At 43.9% G+C, this 19,444-nt stretch overlaps 1 protein-coding gene and 1 long non-coding RNA gene across 6 annotated transcripts in view; both read right to left on the bottom strand.

Moving 5' to 3' along the window:
* PCNX1 (pecanex 1) overlaps positions 1–2,168 on the bottom strand; it is a 188,358-nt gene extending 186,190 nt beyond the window's left edge. For all 5 annotated transcript variants that reach the window (XM_055538492.1, XM_055538494.1, XM_055538493.1 and 2 more), the window contains exon 1: positions 1,999–2,168. In XM_055538492.1, coding sequence (XP_055394467.1) covers positions 1,999–2,151 — 153 coding nt within the window. In that variant the 5' untranslated portion in view covers positions 2,152–2,168. The remainder of the gene's footprint in view (positions 1–1,998) is intronic.
* A 12,767-nt stretch (positions 2,169–14,935) lies between these two features.
* Positions 14,936–19,444, bottom strand: part of LOC129620658 (uncharacterized) — a 7,117-nt gene continuing 2,608 nt past the window's right edge. The window contains exon 3 of the long non-coding RNA XR_008698642.1: positions 14,936–18,245. This is a non-coding gene — a long non-coding RNA (uncharacterized LOC129620658). The remainder of the gene's footprint in view (positions 18,246–19,444) is intronic.

The raw sequence follows: 19,444 nt of genomic DNA, 5'->3' as shown, positions 1-19,444 counted from the left end.
AAAAGTTGAGGAAGAGTAGAGTTGCCATTAACTTAAACAACAAAGTCAGAGAAGCAATTTTACTTTCCCAGAACCCAGCAAATTGCCTAGCACACATCAGACGTTCAGGTATTTATTTGTGAATTAAATTTAACTGAATAAACTCCCAAAATGAAACAGTAAACTCAATGCATCGCTTTACATTTGTTCTAAATTTCCTTTAGTAATGCTTGTTAATTAAACAGTCTTAGGCACTAACACAGGTCCCATGCTAACATGGAAACACAGCAACTAATCCTTGTATCTGGAGAACAATTCTCCTGGACATAAAAGAAAGCTGCATGAAAAGCTCTGTGACACCCTGAGGATTCTTACACCCAAAGTAATTAACCTGTTCATTAATGATGTCATATTCCTGGAAGATAGAGAAGTACAAATAGAACTAACACTCCGGGCCAGAATTAATTGAAAATTAAAACACTTTGTGATAAATTTTCTGAAAGCGACAAGACTGAACAGTCCCTTCAAAAAATAAGCCATCAGTAACTCAGCATTTTTTCTTAAAACGGCTTTCCCCTCCCTTCCAATTCAATTAAAAATCGCTTGAGAATGTGAATAATCTAGCTCATCTTCCTCCACTTTTTCTGCCAACTACGGTAAACGAGCTTCACTTAGGAAAGAATTGGGTATCCTCACCTTTAACACTTGGTGTAGTCATACTCCCAGATTTTCTAATCCAGCGCCCTTACTACAGCTTCATGAAGAACCACAAACTTGGCAGAAATATTTTCAAAGACATTCTCCTAAAATAAAAAGTTACCAGTCTTTCCTCCCTTCTGGTTACTTTAAGATTTTAACTGAAGCTCAAGTATCACCTCTCTTCCCCTTTAGTCTCCCTAATGCCCCACCCTAACCTACTGTTTTTTGTTTTTTTCTTTAAGAAAACTTTCGGCCAAAATATAGCTTAAAAAACCTAGATCGTTAGGAGAGACTGATCGTCCTGAATTCAGCAACAGGCAGCGCTTTCCTTTTCCTATCAGTACAAGGCCTTGAACCAACCCAAACAAATCTGCTGAAATGCCAGCCAGAATCCCCGTATCTCCCCCGCTCCCTCCCCCGAACGCTGGCCTGGAAATAACCACCACTGACCACGGAGCTGAACAGAAAAGAGCCAATGGTAAGCAAAAACGGGATTCTGCGAGGCAGGAAGGGTGAGAGCCAGATTTTCAACCACCGCGTCGAAGCGAGTTGAGAGGAGCCCGGGCGCCCCACTGATGCATTCCACACGGAGTGGCACACATTCTCCCCCCTCGCCCGGCTCCGAGGGCTCCGCACGCGGACAAGCTGGAGCGAGGGTCCTCCACCGGGAGGAGAGGCGAGAACGCCTCGAGGGGAAGGGAGTGCCCGTGGTGGGGGGGTGTTGTCCGGCGCCCGAGGCGCGGAGCGCAAATAAGTACGCGCGCGCCCAGGGATGGACACAGCGGCCCTCCGGGGCAGAAGGCTGGGCGCCCACCACCGTACGCGGAGGCGCGAGCCCCACCTCCGGGCTTCACCCGCGGGGTGGAAAGGCTGGAGAAGGCAGGATCAGGACCCCCTCCCACCCACCCGAACCCCGAAGAAGGGGGCCTAGGAAGCTATTTCCCAGTAAACGGGCTGGGCGCCCGGGGGCGGGAGGTGGGGGCCGCTGCCGATCCGCTTTTCCTGTGCTCGCTGGAATAGGGGGAAGCCCTCCAGGGACGGGAGCGTGGGGAGCGGGGGAGGGGGCGCGCTGGAGCGAGAGCAAGGCGGCTGGCCCTTAGGGGCGCGGGATGGTGGGGGTGCGCGTGCCGGAGAGGGGAAGAGGGTACACACACACACCCCACCACCACCACCACCACCACACACACACACCACACACACACACCCCCCCCCCCCCCTCCCGGCCCGGAGCCAGGGAGGCGCGACCGCCCGCCGGACTCGGGAAACCCGGCCCGCCAGAAGGGGAAGGAGCCACCCTCCTCCCCGCCCCCACACACTCACCATGTAGAGGGTGAAGGGCAGGCCGAGAAGAAAGAGCCACAGGTAGAGGTGCAGCGCGTTTACGAAGGTGGCCTGGTGCGGGTCGTAGTACCAGCCCCCGCTGAGCGCGGCCCACACCCCCTGCCGGAGGATCTGCAGCGTCTGCGACCCCATCCCCACCCGGCGCCGCCGCCGCCGCCGCCGCCGTCCCCGCCGCCGTCCCCGCCCCGGCCCCAGCTCTGCCTCCGGGTCGCCGGAACCCGCAGCTGCCCCGTCTATCCCCCTCCGGAGCTCCGGGAGAGCCGGCCGGCGCTTCGGCGGTCGCTAGGGCTGCTGCAGCAGCAGGAGGAGGAGGAGGAGGCAGCGAACGAGGAGGAGGAGACCGAGGAGGAGGCGGCGAGCGGCGGGGCGGAGGAGAGCGGAGAAGAGGAGGAGACCGGGCTCCACAGCGCCGCCGCCATCTTGTCTCCACACACCCGGAGCCGGAGCCAGGCCCCCGCCGACGGCGGCCTGCCAGCGCCGCCGCCGCCGCCGCTGCCGCCGCCGCGACCCCCGCCGGCAGCCAGCCCTAGGCCCGGCGGAGAAGGAGGCCCGGCGCCCGGGAGGGACCGGGAGCAAGCCGCGCCCCCTTCCAGCTCCTCCTCTCCTCTCCCTCCGCCCCTTGGGCTGGTCCCCGCGGGTGCGCCTCCTGCCGGTGCCCAGGGGAAGCGCGCGAAGTCGCGGGCTCGGGCCGGGGGCGGGGGCTGCCGAGGCTCCGGGGAACGCGAGTCCCTGCTGCGGCAGACCCCAGTGCGCTCCCGGTACCCGAACCTGGCACGTTCCTCACACTCTAGAAAGCGGGTCTTTTACCCTCTGAAAGCTTGTCCTTAGAACCTAGTTAGCATCCTAGCTGACGTCTCATGATATTTAGAAAAGACCTAAGGAACAAGAGGCTCATATCTGAGCTACTCATTGAAGGCCCGAAAGAATTAGGTACAGCTGATAACGGTTGAAAACGACAAACCGCCCATTTTGAGCAAGAACTATGTTGGCCCATAAAGCGAGCTAGAGGCCCTTGACTAAGAAAAATAGCCACGGCCAGGACTGAACAGATTTACTACTTCCCACGACAGATGAATTAATAGAAGCTGCAAGAGATGTGAAAGCATAGGGTGGAGAGGTTGAGCGTTGTATACGGTGATTTTATTTTTATAACGTGCTGTGACTTGTAGCAGTTTTGTGTGTGTGTGTGTGTGTGTGTGTTTAATGGGCCAGTTTAAACAGGATTGAAAGATTAACTGTGACTCCACCCCAAGTCACAATAGGGTCTTGTACTTTTCTTTTTATAACTGTAAAGAATGGGAATCATTCTTGGCTCTGAGTAACATTTGTAAGGCGTGTCTGATCTCATTGAACGAGATTTTCAAAAAAAGTTTGAGTTTATGATAGCAATAAAAGTACTCTCTACTCCTGGATTAAAGTTACTGTAATTAATGAGAAAAGCAAGACAGCCCAAAGAAACCGGGGCTGACGTTTTAAGAAGATTGAAAGCCATTGCAATGTCTCCAGAGTCATACCACTTTCCCGTGAACACATTTCCACACCCATTTCATTTGACCTTCACAATACTCCTGTAAGGGGAGCATAGCTGCTGCTGCTGCTAAGTCGCTTCAGTCGTGTCCGACTCTGTGCGACCCCATAGACGGCAGCCCACCAGGCTCCCACGTCCCTGGGATTCTCCAGGCAAGAACACTGGAGTGGGTTGCCATTTCCTTCTCCAATGCATGAAAGTGAAAAGTGAAAGTGAAGTCTCTCAATCGTGTCTGACTCTTTGCGACCCCGTGGACCGTAGCCCACCAGCCTCCCCCGTCCATGGGATTTCCCAGGCAAGAGTACTGGAGTGGGGTGCCATGGCCTTCTCCAGGCTACTCTTATTTTATGGGTTAGGAAACACAAGCTCAAAGAAACTAAGTGATTGTCCGAGTTCTAGATGGGGTTGAAAAGACCTCTGGCACCAGCAGTCATCCTAACTGCATGGACTGAACTTTGGAAGTTTATTTTTCAGTACTCGCCACCTTACACATTCAGATAAGAGTTTGAACTGATCAATAACTGCTCCGCTTCAGGTCACCTGGGGCCCATTTACACATATAACCTATTGTTTTCAAAGTGTCATCCCAGGACCAGGTGTGTCAACATTGCCTGAGAACGTGTTGGAAATGCAGATTCTCAGGCATCACTCCAGAGAAAGTCTGGGTGTGAGACCTAGCTTTCTGTTCTAACAAACCCTCCAGAAAATGCTTCCCTGGTGGCTCAGATGGGAAAGAATCTGCCTGCAATTCAGGAGACCTAGGTAGGGATCCCTCGGTTGGGAAGATCCCCTGGAGAAGGAAATGGCAACCCACTCCAGTATTCTTGCCTGGAAAATCCCTTGGACAGAGGAGCCTGGTGGGCTATAGTCGATGGGGTTGCAAAGAGTCGAAGACAACTGAGCAACTAACAGTTTCCCAGAAGATTCTAACATAACTTAAAAGTTGAGACTATATCATAGAACACCATCCCCAGCCTTGATTTCGTTTCCTTAATAAGCAAAAAGGCTTGAAAGTCCAATAACATATCTTGAAATTGAGAGACCTGAATGAACACCGGCCAAAATATACTTTAAAATGTATTAATGGGACTTCCCTGGTGGTCCAGTGGTTAGGACTCTTTGCTTCCAATGCAGGGGGCATGAGTTCAATCCCTGTTCAGGGAACTAAGATCCCACATGCTGTGTGGTGTGGCCCAAATTTTTTTAAATTTTTAATTAAAATATATTAATATAATAAAACAAAATTAAGGTAAAATATGTAATCTTACAATTAAAAGAGTGGCCTAGAGTTTTTGTCACAGACACACGGCTTTGTCAAGTGTTCATTTGTTTCTCCTAAAAGAGGAAAGCTCTCTGAGCAGGTTTTGGAAGTGATCCCAAGCTTTTCCAACACAAAGAAAGATGTAAACAAGGATAAAATTCCAATACCAAATCAGTTTCCACATCAACAAGTATCTGCTGTAGTTTAATGTAAAAGAATTAGCTGTAATGGGGTGAGGTGGACTGGAAGAATGGAGACCAGAATGAGATACAACCATGGAACTGAAGGAAGACTCAGCTGTTGTGATGAATGTGCAGCCAGAAGACAATATTTGGAGGCTACATAACCAGCAGCAGCCAGGAAGGCAGCCAGGATCAGGATGGTTCAACACAGAAAATGTAAGCCAATGGGCAGCTGCTGTGCAGCCTTGGGAAACCCAGGAACAGACAAAAATTGGGAAATTAGCAAGCATTAAGAAAATGTGCTGGGCTTCCCTGATGGTTCAGTGGTAAAAAAATATCCTCCTGCCGATGCAGGACACATGGATTTGATCCCTGATCCGGGAAGATCCCACGTGAGTGCGGAGCAACTAAGCTCATCATGCCACAATTAATGAGCCTGTGCTCTAGAGCCCAGAAGCCACAACTACTGAAGCCCACTCGCCCTAAAGCCCGTGTTCCTCAACAAGAGAAGCCCCTGCAATGAGAAGCCTGGACACCGCAACTAGAGAGTTGCTCCTCTCCCTGAAACTAGAGAAAAGCCTGCACAGCAATGAAGACCCAGCACAGCCATAAATAAATAAATTTTTAAAAGAAAATGTATTGCTTATAGTAAGACCTCAAGCTCAGTGCTGTCTCCCAGGTCTGGATTCCTCTGCCTTTGGGGAACTGATGAAACAGAATTGAGATTCTTGAGAGGAAGTACGGGGCAAGTTTAGAAGACAAGGACTTGGGGCAACAAGACAGGTATCCAAAGGCAAGATCTGACAGGCAGAGGAAGACTTAGAAATGAAGGAAGAACTTAACACCTAGAACTGAGGATTGCATTTCATGTTGATCCTGGTTGTATTATGCTGAGGCTCTAGAGTGTTAATCAGTTCAGTTCAGTCACTCAGTTGTGTCCAACTCTTTGCAACCCTATGGACTGCAGCACACTAGGCCTCCCTGTCCATCACTAAATCCAGAACTTGCTCAAACTCATGTCCATCGAGTCAGTGATGCCATCCAGCCATCTCATCCGCTGTCATCACCTTCTCCTCCTGCCTTCAATCTTTCCCAGCATCAGGGTCTTTTCCAGTGAGTCAGTTCTTCGCATTAGTTGGCCAAAATATTGGAGCTTCAGCATCAGTCTTTCCAGTGAATATCAGGACTGATTTCCTTTAGGATTGACTAGTTTGATCTCCTTGCAGTCCAAGGGGCTCTCAAGAGTCTTCTCCAACACCACAGTTCAAAAGCATCAATTCTTCAGTGCTCAGCTTTCTTTATGGTCCAACTCTCACATCCATACATGACTACTGAAAAAACCATAGCTTTGACTAGACAGACCTTTGTTGGCAAATTAGTGTCTCTGCTTTTAATATGCCGTCTAGGTTGGTCATAGCTTTTGTTCCAAGGATCAAGCGTCTTTAATTTCATGGCTGCAGTCACCATCTGCATTGATTTTGGAGCCCAAAAATCCAACTGGGCTTGGAAACCCAAACAATTCCATTGTTTCCCCATCTATTTGCCATGAAGTGATGAGACCAGATGCCATGATCTTCGTTTTTTGAATGTTGAGTTTTAAGCCAGCTTTTTCACTCTCCTCTTTCACTTTCATCAAGAGGCTTTTCAGTTCCTCTTCACTTTGAGCCATAAGGGTGGTGTCATCTGCATATCTGAGGGTATTGATATTTCTCCTTGCAATGTTGATTCCAGCTTGTGCTTCATCCAGCCCGGCATTTCGCATAATGTACTCTGCATATAAGTTAAATAAGCGGGGTGACAATTTTCAGCCTTGACGTGCTCCTTTCCCAATTTGAAACCAGTCTGTTGTTTCATGTCCGGTTCTAACTGTTGTTCCTTGACCTGCATACAGATTTCTCAGGAGGCAGGTTCCCTCCAGTATGGCTAGGATTGATCCAAGCACCTAGAATTGGGAGGTACATGGCACTAGTCACTCAGTTAAAAGGGGTCAGCAGGATGAGCAGGCCTAGAAGATAGAAAAGACAGTTATAAACTATATCTTTCATCTCTGAACTGGTAAAAGCATTTTAGAAAAATGCTAATTAACTGACTTAGGGAGTTAGCCATTGAAAGAATTCAGTGAAATGGATGACCTTTCCCAGAGACTGACTCAGTCTTTGGGGTGGAGGTGGGAGGGGAGAGAATCCTACAGTGCTTTTTACCTGTAACTTTCAAAGTGTTTATGAATGTTGCCACAACAAGCTTCCAGTTTTATAAACAGGAAGCTGAGACACAGAAAGGTAACCCTGTCATACCCATAAACTATCAAAGCAAGATGAAAACTGAGGAATCTAATTTACTAAGTGTTAACACTCTTAGCCATGAAATTAAAAGACTCTTACTCCTTGGAAGGAAAGTTAGGACCAACCTAGATAGCATATTCAAAAGCAGAGACATTACTTTGCCAACAAAGGTTCGTCTAGTCAAGGCTATGGTTTTTCCTGTGGTCATGTATGGATGTGAGAGTTGGACTGTGAAGAAGGCTGAGCGCCGAAGAATTGATGCTTTTGAACTGTGGGTTGGAGAAGACTCTTGAGAGTCCCTTGGACTGCAAGGAGATCCAACCAGTCCATTCTGAAGGAGATCAGCCCTGGGATTTCTTTGGAAGGAATGATGCTAAAGCTGAAACTCCAGTACTTTGGCCACCTCATGTGAAGAGTTGACTCTTTGGAAAAGACTGATGCTGGGAGGGATTGGGGGCAAGAGGAGAAGGGGACGACAGAGGATGAGATGGCTGGATGGCATCACTGACTCCATGGATGTGAGTCTGAGTGAATTCCGGGAGTTGGTGATGGACAGGGAGGCCTGGCGTGCTGCAATTCATTGGGTCGCAAAGAGTCGGACACGACTGAGCGACTGAACTGAACTGAACACTCTTAGCCATGCATGCATAAAAGCCATTAATAAATTGACACTTAACATGTCAAAGTTAGCAACAATGACTTACTACCATACCACCACCTGACATTTGCTCATCTTTCAGCTAATTCTATTAAAATTGTACTTCCTAATCAGTTCATAGGCCCCTTGAGAACTGGAAAGGCTCTGACTGCAGATGCTCTCTTCTGCCTGAAAGGGCCAAAGCTGAGTGTACAAAATTTTCTAACAACCCCCCACCCCGCAAGCCCACCTTGGAGCGGAGGCATACAGACTGCAGCTCTGGTCAGTTTATGCAGTAGCAATGATCTGCTTAGCCACCTGTCCTGCCAGCAACCTAAATGCAGCAGGTATCCATGTCTTCTTCCACACACACCCTGGACCAGCTCCTCTCATTTATTTCTCTTGGTGAAACCAATATTTCCCCACTCACTCAGGCTTAGAACCTCCTAGACCCTTTGCCATATCTAGTTTCCTAGTCTTACTCTTGCTCGATCCTTTCATGACATTGCCAAATCCATCAATCTGGTGAGTACTGTCATAAACTCAGACCAAATAGCCTCTTGCTGCCTCCAATCTCTCTTCAAAACCATTCTGCATTCCACCAACTAAGTCATCTCCCTGATTCACTTTGCCCATGCCTCTCCTTTTCTCAGAAGCTTTGCATTCCCTTCTGGTGTCTATGGTACTAAATCCACACTCCTTAGCCAGGCAGGCAAGGTCCCCCACAACCTGAATCACTGTTTTCTCTAACTTAGCTCTTGTTATTTCCCCAACATAAAACATTTTTAACATCAATATCAGCATATGCATTTATTTTTATTTATCAAACCACTGATTTATCAGTGTCTACCTCTATGCTGTTGCTGATGCTACTTGCCTTATCTAGAAAACATTCCTCTTCCATCTGCCTACTAAGATTCACTATGACTATTTCAAACCCACACATTATTTTTTGAATAGCCTAGAGTACTCATATGTTCCATTCATTTAGCACCTAAATGTATGCTTCTTTATATTCCTCCACCTAAACTGTACATTCCTTGAGGGCAAGGCACTTCTTAGCTCATCACACCATGCCTAGTAGTAAGCTGTTAAGATCAATTGACACTTGGTCAGTGTAACATGAATAAATAAACACAGAAAGCAATGACTTTTCAATTAAAGATTTTAGTCTGTTTTAGCTTTCAGTTGGTAACTCTTCAACAATCAAAAGCATTTCACCAGTTTAGAATAAATATGGAATAAATTATAATAAATGGAAATATGGAATAAAGGTCAAGATCATTTGTAAGAGAAGGGAAATGCCCTAGAATTCTTCCCTAACTCTCTTTTTAGTCATTTGCTGTATACCACTTTATATTACATCAGGAAAATGAAAGTCAAAGGGTGGCTGAGGCAAGAGTTGGGGGAGTACGGACTTTTCCAAGTCTTACATAAATAGAATCATAAAATCCCAATATCTGTATATGGAGCTAAGTAAGTAAAATAAGAGTAACTCATCCTTCTTGGAAATTTCATCTTAATCTACTCTGGCTTTTTTTTAAAATGTCAATTCCATATGATGAGTACTTTAGAACTTGTTTTAATTGACACTAGTTCAGTAATTCTCACTATAGTTTTGTGTCATCCTAAGGTTATCTAATGTTGTATATTTAAAAACCCCAACACTTTTGGGATAGGGCAATGAAAATAAAGGGGACATATATAGGATACTGAAAAAAACCCCAAATACCAGAAATCCCTGAATTATAAACCATATGCAAATGCATTATTTCCCACCTTTTGCCATTAAAGCATTCTTTTATGTCAGATGTCTGATGTGTTTAGCCGCACCATATTAAGGAGCTGGTTTACCATTCTGATTCAGCCAGGGTAGCACAATTCCAGCAGGACCTATTGGGCCAACTGATGAAACTGGGTGATTCCATGAAAAGCTCACCTGATTAGTATTTACTAGTGTCATCTAGAGAATCTGCCTGTAGTTATGCAGAAATGAGAGAGGTGTCACCTCTGGAAGCTGGATGTCTGGCTCCCCTAGCAAGGAATACCCAAGAACATTCTTTGGCAGGAAGCAGTATTTGGTTATAGAAAGACAGTGGGGTGTGGAATCAGATAAACCTGTGTTTCAATCCAAAGCCTGCTACTTTCTATTTAGTGCTAGCCGCAAGTCAAAAAATTCAAGCAGAATTCAAGAATCCTGGGGAATTTAATGTTGTAGACTCTGCATTTAGTTTGAGTACTGCAGCTTTTTTTCTACTGGCAAAAATGAGCAGCCCAACAATCTAATACTAAAAAGATTTTTTGTTTGGAGATTTTATACAACTTTGTGGAAACCTTGACACCACATGGGAATATATTTCTTACGAGTTTTGTTTGTTCGTTTGGTTTGACTTGGTTTTGTTTGGTTTTGATTTTTGCTTTTGTTTTGCTTATTGTCACTGGGATTCAGCAACTGTTAATTTACATAACCACTTTCTAATTATGCAAATAGAGTATATTTTGTGTATATGTTCCAAGGGAGTGGTATAGTCAGGATAAAATCTCTCAAAAAAATCAGTAGAGATCACAATGCAAAGTGAAACTTCCCTGTTTTTCTAGTTTTCTCATTCTTTTTCTCTAAGTATTTTCATCTTTTAAGCTCAATATGCTCTTAAGTCCCATGACAGGTGTTTTGCAATGGTTAGTGCATGAACCACCCAAATCACAATCTTCTATTAAAAACATGGACTTCCTAGTTATGGCACATCAATACATAGGGTGTTGAAAAACTCCTTCAGTGTTGGGAATCCCTGAATTAGAGAATGAATATAAACACCCATTGTTTTCCATCTTTTGATATTAAAAAAAAATAGAATGTCTAGCAGCCAATAGAATATTGAAATAGCTTCAATGAACTGACATGGATTGATCTTTATGATATATGGTTGCTGCTGCTGCTGCTAAGTTGCTTCAGTCATGTCCGACTCTGTGCGACCCCCTAGATGGCAGCCCATCAGGCTCCCCCGTCCCTGGGATTCTCCAGGCAAGAACACTGGAGTGGGTTGCCATTTCTTTCTCCAATGCATGAAAGTGAAAAGTGAAAGTGAAGTCGCTCTGTTGTGCCCGACTCTTAGCGACCCCATGGACTGCAGCCTACCAGGCTCCTCCGTCCATGGGATTTTCCAGGCAAGAGTGCTGGAGTGGGGTGCCATCGCCTTCTCCATGATATATGGTTAAGTGCAGTTAAAAAGTGTGGAACAGCATGTATAATATACTGTTGTTTGTAATACAGTGGGCTTCCCAGAAGGCACAGTGGTAAAGAATCTACCTGCCAGTGCAGAGACACAGGAGATGAGGGTTTGATTCCTGGGTTGGGAAGATTCCCTGGAGTAGGAAAAGGCAACCCATTCTAGTTTTCTATACTGGAGAATTCCATGGATAGAGGAGCCTGGAGGGCTACAGTTCATGTGACTCACAAAGAGTTGGACATGACTTAATGACTGAACACACACATGTTTGTAATATATATAGAGAGAGAGCGAGAGAGAGATTATATATATAGATCATATATGATTATATATATATAATCGTATGATCATATATATTGAAATATATGATTATATATTTCATGTCCCTAATGAGACATCTGAGAAATTGACAATAGAAGTACATCTGTACATGATTACTGGAAAAACCATAGCTTTGACTATATGGACCTGTGTTGGCAGAGTGATGTCTCTGCCTTTTAATATGCTGTCTAAGTTTGTCATAGCTTTTAATTTCTTGCTGTGGTCACCATCTGCAGTGATTTTGGAGTCCAAGAAAAGAAAATCTGTCACTGCTTTCACTTTTTCCCCTTCTGTTTGCCATGAAGTGATGGGACCGGATGCCATGATCTTAGTTTTTTGAATGTTGAGTTTCAAGCCAGCTTTTTCACTCTCCTCTTTCACCCTCATCAAGAGGCTCTTCAGTTCCTCTTCCCTTTCTACCATGAGTGGTATCATCTGCGTATCTGAGGTTGTTGATATTTCTCCCAGCAATCTTGATTCCAGCCTGTAACTCATCCAGCCTGGCATTTCAAATGATGTGCTCTGCATAAGCATTAAATAAATAGGGTGACAATATACAGCGCTGACATACTCCTTTCCCAATTTTGAACCAGTCAGTTGTTACATGACACATGTTACCCATTTGAAAAAAGCAGTTAAGAACTAGGCTCTACTTGAGACTTACTAAATTGAAATCTCTGACATGGGGCCCAGAGAACTGCTTTTTGGACAAGCTCCCTATTCTGCAAACTAGTATTGAGAACTACTGTTTCTGACTTTTTCTTTTAAAAAACACCCTCCTTCTTTTCTTTCTCCTGACTCCCCCGCCCCGCCCCCCCCCCCATAACCCCTTCTCCTCCCTTCACCTCCTTATCTAGTGTAAGTCTCGTGGTTTTGCAGTTCAATCATTCCATGACCGGTGCTTTCTCACTTCGTTACCTCCCACCATTGTCATGAAACCAAGCCTAATGCTGGACCTATCTGCCTTTGCTGCCTGCAGCACACAGGCTAACTTTCCAAGTCCTAATCTCAGCTTCTGCCTGGATTCTTTTTGGTAGTTCTTTGTATCTTATTTAGTGCCGGTTGCATCCGACTGAGCGACTTTACTTTCACTTTTCACTTTCATGCATTGGAGAAGGAAACGGCAACCCACTCCAGTGTTCTTGCCTGGAGAATCCCAGGGACGAGGGAGCCTGGTGGGCTGCCGTCTATGGGGTCGCACAGAGTCGGACGCGACACGACTGAAGCGACTTAGCAGCAGCAGCAGCAGCATCCTTCTTAATGACTGTAAAATATCTTACCAATGCTCTCAAGACATCTATACCATTCTTACTCCCATAGCACAAAGAAAACAGAGGATATTGGACTGTACTCTCCATTTCCTACCCTTCTACTTCTGAATTGATCTATACATGCATGCACCTTTTTTTCTTCTTCTTCTCTTAGTGCATGAGGTGCTGTTCTGCATAAGGAAATGGTTCCACCCATGCTCTGGACCCCATCATTTGCAGTCTTTAACTCAGACTGTCAACCCTGGTCCCTTAGGCACCACAAGCATTCTCTTTCCACTGGCACTTGCCTTGAGCCTATAAACAGGCCCTCTCACCCCTAAGCCTTCTGTCTACTCCAGCTTCTACTCTCATTCCCCTCTCCTTCTCAGCCAAGTCTCTTAAGGGTGAAAGAACACTCCTCATCTTCCTTTAACTTAACTATCATCACTACTCATGCCCAGATTGCCAGTGATTTCCTAGTTACAGCGTCCAACAGGCACCTTGCAGTCCCTATCTTAGGAAATCCTTTTGCTTCTGGATCATTGCTGTCTTTTCCTGGCTTTCTCTGACTTTCCTGATTACCCTAGACTCAAGGGTCCTTTATGGAGATCTCATCTTCCTTCTTCTTTTCAAAGGTGGCCAATGGTTTAATACAGAAAAAAAAAAATCTTATTATCTACCTCCAGAATTCTTCTTGGTCCAGAAGATTCTAAAGCCTCCCAGTCTCAATCCTGTAATGACCCTCAGCTGGTGGGGATTACCAGAAAATGAAAACAAACTCCCTATGAGGGGTGTTCAGAAATATGACATCTCAGAAGTATTTGTGAAAATCAGTCTGAAGAACAGAAAAATGAACTCTGCTTAAAAATTACAGCTGTAATCTAAATTTCCTTTTTCCATTTTATTTTAAATCTCTCACTCCTAACAACCTCAGGTTTACAAGAAATTCTTAAACTTCCTAATTTATGAAGAGCGTTTCATAAGCAATTATTTATTTTTTAGCCTTCAGGCTTGTATTTTGAAAACCTGCCATCGACTTACTGGGGGTTTGCGTGGCCCAGCCTCTCTACCATTCTGCTTTCACATGGCCTTTGGGGCTGGTATGTCATTTTTCACCATAAAAGTAATACTCGCCTGTTTAATCTGAGACAATGTGGAGAAAGGAGATGAAACTTTGTGACCCCCTCCTGGGTCACAGCCACTGTAAAGTTTGGTTATGTTCCTACTCAGTGTCTTCACCTCCGCCTCCCAATTATTTCTGCATCATATTCTAATTAGAGTTCAGAGCCTGATTTGGAAAGTTTTTATGTCAACACACGCCATGCGCCTTGGCAGTTTGCTAAGTCTGAGAAACTTCAGAAGGCGTTTTTTTTCCTTCTGACTTACCCATGTGTTTCACTTCGATTCTTGGAAACATATTCCTCTGTGCAATCTGGGTATTAGCCTACGGCTCTGAGTAACAGAAAATTCAACTCTCATTCACGTAAACAATAAGGAAAAGTGTCGCTTCAGACAACTGCAACTCCAGGGGGTAGCACAGGCTTCAGAGACAGTTTAATTAGTGTCTCTAGGGATCTATTTTCCTACAGTACCCTGAGATGACCTCCTGTATGTGTTGGCTTTGACCTTGGACCACTTCCTTCACAGATGTGAAATGGCTGTAGCAGTTACTGGTTTCACATAGAAATGTCATGAACTTGGGTGAAGTTCACCTAAGAGCAAGGAAACTTCTTTTCCAGGAGCCTCTAGCATTCTTGAGTCAATTCCTGTTCTCAGGGCAATGCCACACACTGACTTTGGCCGTGGTTCCTGGACCAAGTACTGCCATGGGAATGGAATTACCCTTAGACCAGACAGTCCCAGATATGGACTGAGACACAAAGGGTATGTTGGGAGGGGCGGATGCCTGAATAAAACTGGGTTATGTTAAAGATCAGAGAGGAGGAACAGAGATTGAACAGACAAACATACATGGGTTTGGAAACTCAGCCATTAAATGTATTTATTAAATTTACTTTATTTAATGTATTAATTAATTGACTTATTTACACATTTTTGGCTTATTATTATTTATTTCATTTTTTAAAGCTTTGATAGATGATACTTCATATAGTTGAATATCCAAAACAAAAGGATATACAGTGATGACTCCAGCTATACAGACATATTTTATGTATATTCAAGGAAAATACATACATACACATATATGCACATATACATATATGCTCTCTTTTTGCACACAAAGCATAACATGTTACACACACCTTTCTGTACTTTGCTTTTTTTTTTTTTTTGGCTGCATCATTCAGCTTGTAGGATCTTAGTTCCTCAACCAGGGGATCCAACCCAGGCCCCTGGCCAGAAAAGAGAGGAGTCCTAAGTGGACTACCAAGGAATTCCTAACGCCTTGCTTTTTCACTTAACACTATATATTGGAGATGATTATATGATAATATAATATAACACTATATATTGGAGATGATTATCATATAATCATCTCCAATATATAGCAAACAAAGAGGTTCATCACTCCTTTTTCAATACATGATGTTATATTGTATCTAATTATACAGTACATACATATGAATGTGCCGCGATTAATTTAACGCCTATGGATAAGCATTTAGGTAGCTAATTTTTTGCTTTTAAAATATGGCTATAATGGATAATATTGCATTTTGCACATTTGGCAAATATCTAAAGCATGAATTTGTAAATGTAGAGTTAATGCCAGTTGCTCTATCTAGCTGTCGTACCAGTTTATACTCCCACAAGCAGGGTAGGAAGTGCCTGTTTCAGAGTACCCTCATCCACAGAGATTTGTATCAGACTTTTGGGTCTTCACTAATTTGATCATTGAAAAGTGATATCTCGGTATAATTTTAAAACTTGACAATTTTTTTTGATTGTGAGTGAGGATGAATCACTTTCATTTGTGCTTTCTCTTCCAGGCCTTGCCTGTTCATATTCTTTTCCCATTTTTCTATTGCACTGTTGATCTTTTCATTTCCAGTTTGTCTGAGTTCATATGCCAAGGAAAATTAGTCTTTGGTCTGTAATAGAGCTTGAAATATTTCCATCCAGTTTGTCATTTCGACTTTGCTTAGGGTTCTTCTATGCTGAAAATTTCATTTTATGAAATTGAACATATAATCCTTTCTTTTCTTTTATGGTTCTGGATTTACAGCCACAATGAGAAAAGCCTTCCCTACTTGATGATGAATAACTCTCTTTTAGCTTCTTCTAAAAGACAAGATGGTTTCATTTTAAACATTTAGATATTATATCTACTTAGAATTTATCCTGGTCAGCTGTGAGAAATCAGTCCAACTTTGATTTTTTCCCTATTTGATTAACTTTAATTTTATGCTATTTAATAATGATACCCTCTCTTGTTTTGTGACACTCAAGGTACTGCCAGTACTCTATAAATGTTTTCTAAAAATCTAAGTTTTCTTGACTTTAGTTAGCAAAACTATAGCTCAGAGAGCTTCTGTAACTCATCGTAGACCGTAGTATATTTTGGAGGTTAGGGAGATGATGGGATGGAAATGTCTTGAAATCATACGAAGAATAATGCTTGTTGCATTTCTATCATCCCTGCTATTTGGAAATGTGCTTACTCAAGATATGTATTCCCAATATTAGCAATTAAAAATGGTAAAGTCTGACTTCAGTGAATTCAGTCACTTAAAACTGGCATATTTAATGTTCTACTTAATAATTAACACTCTTTTTAGACATGGCGTCATTAATCTCCTATAGGCTTGGGGCAGGTAGCTGGCTCCTGTGTGCTTTCTAAGATGCTGCTGAGCCCCGAGTCTTCCAAGGTGAAGCATCTGAGGATCTGAAGCCCTACGCATAGAGAGGGAAGACACATCTTGGATCCTTAAGTGGTGGTTTTTGGCAACGGGACCAACCAAATCCAGATACTCAGGGACACTCTACTAATCTTCCTCTCAATGCAAGGAGAATGTACTAGGCATTGTGATTCTCTAGTGGGATAGAAACTAATATTCATCCAACAGCAACAGTGTCAGGGGCACTGCTGAGTAAAAATCCTTTGACAAGTATAAGCAGACATCTGCTCGAGCTCTGTCACATCACATTAGAGTTGTTTGTTTACTGCTTTGTCTCTTCCAGGAGACTGGGGTGTTTTCTAAGGGCAGAAAGAAGCCTTTGTTTTCTTCGAACTCCTATAGCTTAGTACACTCATCCCTCTCTAGAGGAATGTGTTTATTGCATACTGTCTCTCTTTCTCGGACAGTCTGCTTATATACACCACTCTTCAATACACACCATTTGTTGAGCAGTTTCTGCATGTCTGCCACTGAATTAAAGCACTTCTCATGCATCACATTTTTAATACTCACAACTGCTCTATGAGGGTGGTACTATTATTTCCCCCATTGTAATACTGAGGAAGAACCGGACATGGAACAATGGACTGGTTCCAAGTTGGCAAAGGAGTACATCAAGGCTGTATGTTGTCACCCTGCTTATTTAACTTATATGCAGAGTACATCATTCAAAATGCCCGGCTGGATGAAGCACAAGCTGGAATCAAGATTATTGGGAGAAATATCAATAACCTCAGATATGCAGATGACACCAACCATATGGCTGAAAGTGAAGAGGAACTGAAAAGCCTCTTGATGAAAGTGAAAGAGGAGAGTGAAAAAGCTGGCTTAAAATTCAACATTCAAAAAATGAAGACCATTCATGGCATCCAGTCCCATCACTTCATGGCAAATAGATGGGGAAACAATGGAAACAGTGAGAGACTTTATTTTTTTGTGCTCCAAAATCAAAGCAGATGGTGACTGCAGCCATGAAATTAAAAGATGCTTGCTCCTTGGAACAAAAGCTATGACCAATCTAGACAGCATATTAAAAAGCAGAGACATTAATGGTCTGTCTAGTCAAAGCTATGGTTTTTCCAGTAGACATGTATGGATGTGAGAGTTGGACCATAAAGAAAGCTGAGCGCTGAAGAATTGATGCTTTTAAATTGTGGTGTGGAGAAGACTCTTTAGAGTCCCTGGGACTGCAAGGGTATCCAATCAGTCCATCCTAAAGGAAATCAGTCCTGAATATTCATTGGAAGGACTGAAGCTGAAGCTCCAATCTTTTGGCCACCTGATGTGAAGAACTGACTTATTGGAAAAGACCCTGATGCTGGGAAATATTGAAGGCAGGAGGAAAAGGAGACAACAGAGGATGAGATGGTTGGATGGTGTCACCGACTCCATGGACATGAGTTTGAACAAGCTCTGGGAGTTGGTGATGGACAGGGAGGCCTGGCACGCTGCAGTCCATGGGGTTGCAAAGAATTGGCCATGACTGAGTGACTGAGTGACTGACTGAATAGTGAGGAAACTAAAGGATTGAGAGGTTAAGTAACTTGCCCAAAGTCACACAGGCAAAAAATGGTGGAGCCAAGATTCAAATTCCTGATTTTCTAATTCCAGTGCCCACTGATCTTAATAATGACATCACATTGTTTCTCTCCAGTCTGTTGAAGAAAATTTCCCCAGTCTGTGGAAGAAAAAAAAATTCTATGTAAAACAGTACTTACACTTCTGCCTTCCAGAAAAATGTCATCATCTAGCCCATGGGATATGGCTTTTTTATGATTGCTGTTATTTGTCTAGGAAAATACTTTGATGTTCCTATTTGAGTAATCCCACTCCCACCCCTCCCAGGGCAAGAGAAGTAGTGAGTGAAACTAAGAAGCCCAAATTACTTCATATATAAAAGGAATAGGGTCTGTGAGTTTATAGCTGGTTAACAGAGACAGCGTAAAGCACCCTAAAGAGATGAACAGGGCACGAGGGAATGACAGCTGGATGGGACAGTGAAACCCTATGTGAGATCATGGTCAGTGAGGAACTTCCTATGGTGAGGAAGACTTAAGAAATGTACAAATAACCCTGAACCATCAGCAATAGTTTGCGACCCACAGCAAGCACATGTAAGAAGTGTTTTGCCTGGGTTTGCAGAGAGGGAGAAAGAGGAATGGTCCTGGAAGGTGGGCAGCAGAGGCAAGAGTTGAAAGCAACAGTTAGGAACAGGCAGTAGCAGTGGAAAAAGCAAGTATCATCAACAGCCCACAGCTAAACAAGACACCCAGAAACCCACAGGAAATACTGCAAGTGACTTTTCACCTGTAATCTAGAGGCTTGAGCAAAACTGACTCCCAAAAGGTGAATGACATAGAGATGAATGAGTTCTAGTAACCAACTCTTTTCTCCCCTTCTGGGATTGAACCCAACTGCATTTGTTCAGCTGCATCACACAGAAGTTTCTACCAGCATGCTTATCCTTTTAGTGTCAGTGCAGAGTTTCAGAGTTTCAACCTCAGACCTGTTGATATCCTGGGATGAGTAATATTTTGTTGTGAAGGGGCTTTAAGATGTAACCATCTTGTAAGATGTTTAGCAACATCTCTAGATGCCAGTATCTCCAAAGCTGACAATAAAAAATATCTCCAGACATTGCCAAGTGTCCCAGGGCGGGTGGAGAGGTAGAAATCACAACAGCACTATTTTGTGTGAAAGGGGCTCCCAAACATAGTCTGAGTGTGTCTACTAAGTCACACTAAGTGGTACATCTTTAGAATGTCTGCAGAGTGGCCAGGAGTGATGCTGCAGCAAGTTCTCAGATCTTCACAAATATTTAGATTGTATTCATGTAATAACAGTATTTCTATAGCCTACATTACAGACAAAGTGACG

The sequence above is a fragment of the Bubalus kerabau genome, chromosome 10, assembly GCF_029407905.1.
Source record: "Bubalus kerabau isolate K-KA32 ecotype Philippines breed swamp buffalo chromosome 10, PCC_UOA_SB_1v2, whole genome shotgun sequence".
In the NCBI taxonomy this organism is placed as follows: Eukaryota; Metazoa; Chordata; class Mammalia; order Artiodactyla; family Bovidae; genus Bubalus; species Bubalus kerabau.
The sequence above is the reverse complement of the archived record's forward strand: the minus strand, read 5'-3'. Positions and strand labels throughout refer to the sequence as shown.